This window comes from Drosophila obscura, unplaced genomic scaffold (assembly GCF_018151105.1).
Source record: "Drosophila obscura isolate BZ-5 IFL unplaced genomic scaffold, ASM1815110v1 contig_4, whole genome shotgun sequence".
NCBI classification, from domain to species: domain Eukaryota; kingdom Metazoa; phylum Arthropoda; class Insecta; order Diptera; family Drosophilidae; genus Drosophila; species Drosophila obscura.
The window spans coordinates 11,463,812-11,473,761 of NW_024542828.1; the positions used below are offsets into that span (position 1 = coordinate 11,463,812).

At 47.6% G+C, this 9,950-nt stretch overlaps 1 protein-coding gene across 1 annotated transcript; it reads right to left on the reverse strand.

Annotated features, from left to right (window-relative positions):
- Window positions 1-225: 225 nt before the first annotated feature.
- LOC111070230 (limbic system-associated membrane protein) lies at window positions 226-8,796 on the reverse strand. The gene is made up of 6 exons (XM_022360621.2): window positions 8,264-8,796; window positions 5,614-5,794; window positions 5,392-5,552; window positions 2,050-2,260; window positions 1,659-1,916; window positions 226-1,576 (listed from the first exon to the last, which is right to left on the reverse strand). Exons 2-6 carry the CDS (start codon window positions 5,702-5,704, stop codon window positions 1,347-1,349), a joined length of 951 nt encoding a protein of 316 aa, XP_022216313.1. The 5' UTR covers window positions 5,705-5,794; window positions 8,264-8,796; the 3' UTR covers window positions 226-1,346.
- Between the last annotated feature and the right edge of the window lie 1,154 nt (window positions 8,797-9,950).

Sequence of the window (9,950 nt, forward strand, 5' to 3'; positions counted from 1 at the left end):
CGAAGGGGGAGTGAAATTCACAACGTGAACGGTGAAATTAAAACTTACCTGGTAGAGATAGACCAGCTGCCACGACTGGGAAGGCGAACCATTCCCTGAGTCTCATGTTCCCTATATGAAAAGGATTCCCTTGCCCATTTCTCGCCCTTCGAAATAAATCAAAGAAAAACGTTTGGGTTTTTTTTAACCATAACCATATTTTCATTTCATTTTTTATTATGGAGAAACATTCTGTTTATTTGTTTGTTGTTTGCTTGTGTTATTTTTGCATTTTGCATTAAAACAGAAAAACATACTTTTAGCTTTCAATCTTTTTCTTATGTTTTTGTTTTTGTAATAATTTCTGTAATAATTTGTCTATTCTCTGGTTCCCAGAGGATTGCGTTTCAGGGATCCAATCCAACCATCCAACCGCTTATAGCTTACGTTAATCCGTTAATCCTTTTAATCTGTTAATCCTTTTAATCCGCACTTAAAACCGAGCTTCTAAATGTACAGTTTATCAGTAAATGAATATTTTACACAGTAACTAGATGATGGACTCTACGTAGAACATTTTCTTTTGTTTTATTTTTTCTTTTGCGGCTGACAACCAGATAAAAATCCTATCCATAAAATACACCGAATAATCATCTATATATCTTTTCCTTCTTTTTTTGTTTGTTTTGCTTTTGGTTTAGAGTGTGCTGCATGGGGATGAGGCATTCAAAAGGGAAGAATTCAAAAGGTAAGTAAAAAGAAAAGAACATCTCACTTGAGAGTTCTCGATGAGTGGAGCAGGGACTTTTAGGGGTCGAATTTGAAGCCCAAACTGGAGGAATATGTGATCTGGAACCATGGAAAATCTTTTTTCCCGTGGAACATTCGGACTCATTTTTGTGTCCTTTAACTTAAAATTGTAATTGGTGGAAAAACAAAAGCTTGAAAATGGTTTTGGGATGGGATTTTTGGGGTTTCTGTGGGAGGCACATGCTGTAGGAGGACTCCTCCTTCTCTTCCTCGCAGCAGGCACCTCTCTCTAGTGCATTGCCTACAGGACTTTTCTCTCGATTTTCATCTGTTTTCCTGGTTAAAAGTTCCATCGTAATACTGCCACCCGCCTGCTGGATGGGTGGGTGGGGGATACCCCATATATGTATGTCTTATAGATAATACTCTTCGTTTAAAGGACACACTGTATGTACACTATAGTTCGTAATAAACGCCGCTTCTCCTGCGAGTCCTCTGGCTCTCCGCATTAAATGCATTCCTTAAGGAGCAGCAGGAGCAGGAGGAGAAGGAGGAGATGCAGTCATGCGGCAGCTTCTGCTCTGGATGTTGCTTCTGCTTCCTCTGGCGCTGTTGCATCAGCTCCAACTCCAGACATTCAGGAGGCCTGCGGCAATGTTGCTCCAGTTGCAGGTGACAGCCGCTGCCAACAGCCACATCGTCGTGGCGATGGCGACCAGTGGCAAAGGCAAAGGCACTGCTGATGTGTGGCGGAGGCGGCGCAGGAGGCAGCTGGCGCTGCTGTTGCCATGTTGCATGGCCGCCGGATGCTCACCGTTGATGACGTGCACCACCACCGAGGCAGAGTCTGTGAGGAAAGTGGGGAAAATGGGGAAAATGCTGCAATGCTGCAAATGGTGGGAAAACAGGAGACCTGTGAGCCGACCCACCTGAGCTGCTCGGGGAGCAGGTGTAGTTCCCAGAGTCCGCCGGTGTCGCCTTGGCGATGAGCAGCTTGCTGGTGCGCGTCGAGCGCTCTGTGATGACGTTAATGCCACCGCGCTGCGAGTAATTCATCACCCGCTTGCCCTTGTACCAGTAGATGAACGACGGTGGCACCGGCGACTGCATCGCGAGGCACGTGAGATTGATGTCGCTGCCGCTTTTGATGAACAGCTCCGCGTTGCCCAGGATCTTGGCCCTTGACACTAGGAGTGGAGTGAAGTGAAGTGGAGTGGAGTATGCCCCGAAGGGCACGACTCAATTAATTACATGGCCCCCGTGTCTCTTTCTTGCATCCCACATGCCATAGCCACACTCTCGCTCATCTTGTGTACTTACCCACGACATTCAGGCGAAAGCCCTGGCTGATCTTTGGCTCTGTGGATACCTGGCACTCGTATGTGCCCGAGTCCCTTGGCTGCGGCGACGATATGCGCAGCGTCCACTCATCGGAGCCCTCGGAGTGCAGCGACTGGAAGCGCTGGTCATTCGTGTACGTTAGAATCCCCACCGTGAGGATGTGCAGGTCCCGTTTGCGTATCCAAGAGACCTTAAAGCAGTGTACAAAATAGAGTCTCGTAGCGCAATGCACCTAAAGCTAGTGGGTCGCGAGGCACGGCCCACAAGACAAGTGCATAAGTCAAGTCTCTAAGAGTCTCATACAAATAGTTGCACAAGCTCTGCTCTCTGCCGACTATTATTATTATGAATATACGAGCACTGATTTCTGTAAATCATCTCTCACTCCCAATCCCGCCCATTAAGGAGAGTTTTTAGGTGTGCGTGGGCTGCATGCTTTTCCAGGGAGCCAGCCATGGTGCTTTCATTGTAATTGGAAAACTCTTGACGTCACAGCGAACACAACCATATTGTTCTACAGTGTTTAAGTGTAACCCCACACAAATATTCCACTGCTACATACGTATATCCTTTGCTGCTTTGCTGCTTTGCTCCTTCGCTTCACATTGGTTCTATTCTTAGCATTGGGGAGAGTGGGAAACCTCATAAATAAGGCTACCTGAGAAACAGAGTGAGAGAGAGGAGTCCTGCTTTCACCTCTTTCGTTCCGTCGGTTGTTGCAAATTGAGCAACTTTAAATGCTCTTGCCCCAAAAACTTTTCCCATTTGCGGGGGGCAACGAAGGAAGCTGCAGAAGAAAATTCATTAATTGCCTGTTTTTGGGGGCTTTGTCTGGGATCTAATTTATGGCTGCATTTTCGGGGGTTACTTAGTGTTCTGTTCGCTATTCATTGCTGTTCGGTGCTCGGTGTTCGGTGCTCGGTGTTCGGTGCTCGGAGCTCGGAGCTCGGTATTCGGGGAGTAGTTTACTCTGGAATTCCCTGTAGTTTTCCCTGGTAGTTTTCCCCTGGAGACGAACTTAATTTTCCGCCATTTGTTTGGCTTCAATTAATTATGGATTAGCGCTTGGCCGGGCTTAAAAACCGAGTACACAAAAGAGCCTTTTGATTTATTTTTTAAATTAATATGCATTCATTAACCATTCGTTTCGCTAATTTTCAATTAAAATTAATTGCATTTTACCTCCACCAAACACCGCCCCCGCCACCGTCCACCAAATGCAAATAAGTTCAAGGCGAGCGCCCGAATGCGGCTCCAAAGTCGTCGTGCCGTTCCGTTCCGTTCAGTACCGTACCGTACCGTTCATTAATTGATTAACGTTCGTTCGTTGGGGGGGGTGGGGCGGCAAGAGGTAAGCCAGAGCAAGCATGAATGTGTGTATGTGCAACATGACGAAACAGATCTGTCTTTAATTATGATTGATGGGGAGATTCCATTTCATTATGTCATTGGTTCATTGGATCAATTTAATGTTGGGGCTGTACATCACATAACGCAATTAAAGCATAAATCATAGCCACAACCGCTGTCCAAGAGCGACGGTGTTTAAGGGACTATTAAGCCATTAACTACCATAATTATGTGCATTAAATTATCTTGTAATTTTTCCAGTTCTCTATCTATGATTATTCCCGCTTTTGATCTAGTATTTCTTACAGTATTTATCTAGTATCCTTTCTTATATTGGATCAAGTATTTTCTTGCGTTTTAGCCGTTATTTCTTTGCCAGAATTTTTTTATGTTATTTTTCAGCTAATTGTGCTAACGGGTGCAACATTTCAACATTTTCTGGAAATGTCCTGCGGCATGGGTGACCAGCAATTGTTAGCTATGTGTGTATGTGTACATATTTTCCATCCAGAAAGGTATCCCCCAACTGCAGTTAAGTTTAAGGACCCCTAATCATCCCTTAGGTTGGAGAGAAACCACATCCAACTACTCCCGGCAACTGGTTCATGGCACTTGAACTAGTTCCCAGAACAGCGCGCGTGAGGCGTGTGGCGTGTGGTGTGTGGTGTGTGGTGTGTGGCGTGTGGCACACAGCTCCAGTGGTGATTAAGCTTCACTCACTTTTCCGTTGCACTTTCTTTTGCCTCCATCCGCTTTCCTCCTTCGCCTTCTGTTGAAGCGTGCCACACAAAATGTAGAAAAATCCCATTTAGAGGCAAATTTCGGTGTCGTGCTGCATATTGCGACTATCAATTAGCACGGAACGGAGGAGGCACGGAGGAGCAATGAAGCGGCAAGCAGAAGGAGGCACGAGGCACGGGGAAGCAAAAGTTTCTCCGTTGCCACATCTTTGAAAGTGAATCCCGAGTCGGGAATCGTGACCCGTGCATTGGGAATTATCGTTGGGAGATGGAAGGATGCGAAGGATGCGACGGATGCGAAGGATGCGAAGGAGTCTGGGTGTTTGGAGACATTCGCCAATTAGCTGCATATAACAGGAGACAATGCGTTGTCAGGGTCCTGTCCTGTCCTGTCCCTTGTCCTGTCCCTCTCATTCCCCTCCTTCGCTTTCTTGTGGCATGTGGATTAGGGGCAAGAGTTTCTTGCTTGTGGAGCTCTCGGCTCGGCTCGGCTCTGCTCTGCTCTTGCCTCTGACTCTGCTTGGGCGTTAATTACTCAATCCGACGACTGAATTGCTGAAAGTTGGGGCATCAGGGGTAGGGACAGGACGGAGCGGGCCGGGGCGGGGCTGGGCGGGGGACGTCTTGTCTGTCGCCACGCCACGCCACAGCGGGGAGCGAGCGCTGACATCGTTGTCGCTTCCTGGTTCGAACGGAGAGCAGGGAGTGACGCAGGGGCGGACAGGAAACGAGGGGCACGAACTGGTGGCAAGACACGGACAACGTAAAATTTATTACACCGCATAATTGCACAGCCACAGAGCGCTTTCAGGACAAAGAAGGGTGCCTGCCACAACGGGGTGGCACTGTGGCACTTTGGCAGTGTGGCAGGGTCCGACGCCTGTTGTTGCATTGCTAACAAATCGCTCGGAGCGGAAGCCGAAGCCGTGTTACAAATGTGCAAACCAGAACGAGCCGCAAACCATGAGAGAGCGAGAGAGAGGTGGAGGCATGCAGGCATGTGGCAGGGGCATGGGGCAAGGGGCAAGGGGCACGGGGCTTTAGACCACCAACTTTATGGCGTAATCTTTTAAAAGTAATCTACAAATCTGCCACACGACCACCGCCGCAGGTCGTTTGTTTTGCCACATGCCCCGCCCCCCGCCCCACGTTCCGTTTATGCGAATTTAATGCTGCCCCTGCCTGACCTTTGGACCTTTGGACTGGACCCCTTGGATTGACCCCCACTTACCGCTCGATCGCCCAGATTCCGAACGCGACAATGGAGGAGCGCTGCCTGGCCCACGGTGGCGGTGACCTCGCGCCGCGAGGAGTTGTCGAAGTAGGGCTGCGAGTACGGCGTCTCCCAGTAGTGCGGTGGCACCTCGCCGAACACCGCCATGCCGCCGCAGTCTGTGAAAAGGACATACAGATATAGAAGGACTCGCAACAATCTCCACATCGTAGATCTTACCCAGGAGCAGGAGCAGCAGCAGCTGCCACAGCCACAGTGGCAAACAGGAAATGCCCGATTTCATCGGTCTCTGGTACTCATTCGACGACATATTTCACGATTCTCTTTGCTTGTTGATGGATTCCCTCTGCGGATGGTATTTCTCCTTCGTTTCTGTTTTACGATTTTACGGTTTAATAATCTGCAAAGGGGAGACAGGAGCAAGAAGGAAGAATATTATTACCAACGCTTTTATGGCTGCCAAAAAAGGTGAAGCCTGAAAGCAAATTATGGATGCCAGGTGCCATATGCCAGAGAGAGATCCCGGAGAGAGAGAGAGAGAAAGAGATTCAAAGATATTCGTGGTAATTACGGTTCCATCAAAGAAATTGCACTTAAAGTGCGTTTCAGGTGTAAAAATAAGCCCATGAAATTGTAAGGAACAATCAAGGAAGGAATCGGAGATGGGAAAATGACCTAAAGCAGTGAATTTTCATTGGTGCTCTGAGCAATAACTGATTAATAATTATTAATGGGAAAGTAAAAATGCCAAAGCCAAAGATTGAAATTTCTATCGATCCATCATATACCTCTGTCGATAGATTATGAAATTATCGTACCAGAACTGTTATCAAATCCTAATAATATGATGAAGCTTCAACAAATGATGAATTATCAATTATGCCACAAATACTGTCATCGAAATGTCATGTTCGGCCATAATATAATAAAATAATGATTAGAATCAATCACCAAATGGATTTTCTTATTGCTTTGATCATTCGCGAGTAGCCTGAGTAATCTATTGGTTTATTAAATATCGATTCAGGAACGTATTCCAAATGATAGTTGACCCAAATCGGAATCAGATTACGGCCCTAATTGAGGTCTGCAACTAATGCTGTTATGGAATGCCCTCATTTATCGAATGAAGATACGAATGGGAAAAGTTAGGGTAGGCTTTCGATTAGTCATTCGATTAAACGGGATAATTACACTGTACTGTGTCATTTCCTTGTGGCAGGATCTTTTCGAGCTCACATAAATGATATATCTCGCTGCTGGGAATCTGGAAAGGTGGAAATACGGAAATGTGGAAAGCGAACGAAAATTAATGTCCGGGAAACTCAATGAAGCACTGCAAAAGCATTTCCCCCAGAATAAATCCTCGGTAATTTCATTTCCGATCTGCCGCACAAACTGCATTTCCAAAATGCGAAACAACACACAACAGATTGTTGCAACAGCCAAGAGCAGCAGGAACGTGCAACGCGTATCTTGTTGCAAGAGTCTCGACTCCCACCCCTCCCCGTGGATGTGGATAAGGCAATTACGAAGTGGCACAAAGTAGAGAGGGGCACGGAGAAAAGAGCAAAAGGCAAAACTGAGAAAAAGTCGAAAACTTTTGTGAAGGATGAAATTAAAAACTTTCCCTGCAGTTCTTCGTGTGGCATCATCAACTGCTGTGGCGGCATCAATTGCAGCGCTAAAGCTAAAGCTAAACCCAAACGACCTTGTCAACGATATAGATTTTCATATTTTATCTGTTGGATAAATCAGAGAGACAGAGATATCCGCTACTAGGGGATGCCTTCCATTCTGTTTCCCTCTGGCGGGGAATTTGTCTGTCTGTGGCCTGCGGGAGTCAAGTCTCCTCCGCTCTGGCAGTCATTATTTATGACTCCAAACTCAGTAATCAGTCAGTGGTCGTTATCCCTGAGAGAGAAAGGGGCAAAGAAGGGGCTCGCTCTCTCGCTCTTTGTCTCTCTGCCCTGCACAACCTCTATAACGAAGGGTCTTTCATAATCCCGGGTCATTACTCAAAAATATACATTTGTTGTCACTCCAATTAGCTGCGTGACTCCGACTCCCCTGACTACGGGACGCACGGACATTTCCAAGGGTCAAGCAACGTTCAACGGGTGGCACGGACTCTCCTTTGTGGCTCCACCATTTGTTTTGGTCACTTTTTGGTTTGGTCTTTTTTTTCTGGACGGTGGGAGGGGGAAGTCGGCTTTACCGTCGGCTTCTTGACTGTTTTCTGGCTTCGTTGCTTCGTTTCGTTGCTTTCTGTGGGGACTGCCTTTCGGGCTGTTGTGTTGTGTTGTTTGATGAAGAAAAAGGTTCTCATAAGCAGCATTTTTTCGCGGCTATTACAACGGAATTATCGCCTGTCCGGGGCACGAGGTGTTTCCTATCTGCCCCTCCCACTGTTTCTACCCCCCTTCTCTGGGGCTCCCTTTCGGCTCCTTCTGCAAATTAAACAAAAGTTGTGTGTTGGGTTGGGTTTTGTTGTGTTGTGTCCATTTTTTATCCGTCTAGCGAATAACATTATTCCGGCTGTTGTTCTTTTTCGACTTTTTCCAGGCCGCCTGTCTGTCAAAATGAAAGGACGAAGAAGGGACATCGGACAGAGGACAGAGGACCTCTGCGGACAGGACACACTCCGCTACAGTGGACACCAAATGGACAGTGGAAGGGGCAATCCCCCATCATTGTTTGCTTTTCTCTGCCTCTCTCTCTCTCTCTCTCTCTCTCTCTCTCTCTCTCTCTGTCTCTGTATCTGCTTCTCTTTCTGCCTCTTTCATCTGTTATCCTTATCCTTGTGTATCCTTGTGGCGCATTAAATTAAATTCCTCTTCTCTCTTTCACTGTCTCTGTCTCTACTTACGACTTCTCTTCCCGAAATGACTTCCAAATGACATCAACGTCATCATCATCGGGGTCCTTCTGCGAGTCCTGCCTGGGAAGAAGTTCTGCCTGTAGTCCTGTGGCTCCCCTTGAGGGCTCCTTTCTCTTTGAGCTTCGTTTTTTTTTTTATGTTTTTAGCCAACAATCGAATCGATTGCGCAATGTCCCATAATTAGCCAAAGGAAACGAATTCACGGGTCGACGGAGACGCGGCCAAAACATTGCCGCCTCAACAACTGTTGCCTTCAATCAGTCAATCAGTCAAACCGAACCGTCAATCTACCAATCAAATCAAACCATGCAACAATCGGAGTGGAGTCCTTTCTTCTCTTTTCTTTTCTTTTGCCTTCTTTTGGTTTGTTTTTGGGGCTTGTTTCGGTATGTCGTGGGTTAATAACGGCACGGCCACGGTTTTGGGAAATATTTCCGTTTAGGAGTCACACAGGGACAGGGACACACAGCTATGTGGCAGCCACATCATGTGGCAGGGACATGGACATGGACACGCACCGACAGCACAACCGACAGCGACAGCGACGACGGTGGCGACGACAGCGACAGCGACAAGGACGAGGACGACGAGGGCTTTTGTATTATTTTATTCCCACCGATGTGGAATGTGGCAAGGGATGTGGTGTGTACTCGTATATATGTTGTTGCCAAATTAGGTGGCAAAGCCAGCCCTATAGGTAGTATGCCACACACACACAATCACATACACGTACACGTACAGGTCTCACTGCCACACACACGCGAACGAGTAGGAGAAGGACTCGAAGTCTCATTTTGTGTATCCGTCTGCCCGTCTGCCCGTCTGACCGCCCGCCTGCTTGCCCAGAGACGTGACCAGCGGCGCCTCCAAGGGATTTAGTTATTAAACGGCTCTTGGCCCACGCATTCGTTGCGCCTCCGTTCCCTTTCCCGTTCCCGTTTCGTTTCGATTCGTTTCGTTTTGCTCGTGCCACTCTTTAGTTCATTTTTAAATGTGGCACAATGTAAGAGTGTCTGCCACTGCTCTTGCCAGTGCCTCTCCTACTGCTGCCTCAGCTGCTGCTGCCGCTGCTATTTCTGTGACTCTTCTGCCTCTGGGACTCTATGACTCGAAGTAGATGCCACGCGCACGTTGCATCCTTGCCGTAGGATTCGCGTACTGGAACTGAAACCATCTCGGAGAAGGCCTTCAGAGGACACGCCAGAACCTGCCACACACGGCACTCCGAAACACTCCGAATGCCAAACGCAAGCGCAGTGACGGAAAGCGAACAGAGAAAGAGAGAGAGAGAGAGAGTGTGCAAAAAGAGAGAGCATATCAAATATTAATTTGCCATCCATTTGTTGCCTCCTGCTGCCGTCGTGCAACGTCGTGTGGTAGCATGCTTAATGAGGAGTTTTTTTTTTTGTATTTTTAAGGCAAGGGTTTGACTCCCGTTTATCCCGTCGGTCGCTTGGTCACTTGCTCGCTCCGTCTCTGAGCCTCTGGGCCTCTAAAAAGCCGCAGAGTAAGTCGCAGGATCTTGGTTTGCTCTCGCTCTCTCTCTCTCTCTCTCTCGCTGTGGCACAGCTTTCTGGGTTATTAGCACAACCTGCCTCAACGACATGCCGCACGAATGAATGAAACAGCAGCCCCGAATGCCAGGACGAGCAACCTGCAGCTCTGAAACGAAAAC

What these genes read in the sequence shown, in the direction of transcription:
- LOC111070230 (XM_022360621.2), bottom strand. Translation starts at nt 5,704, where the DNA reads ATGTCGTCGAATGAGTACCAGAGACCGATGAAATCGGGCATTTCCTGT. An exon ending in GCTGCTGCTCCTGCTCCTGG is followed by an intron (nt 5,553 to 5,613) that starts GTAAGATCTACG and finishes TCCTTTTCACAG; the next exon opens with ACTGCGGCGGCATGGCGGTG. An exon ending in GGAATCTGGGCGATCGAGCG is followed by an intron (nt 2,261 to 5,391) that starts GTAAGTGGGGGT and finishes CACTGCTTTAAG; the next exon opens with GTCTCTTGGATACGCAAACG.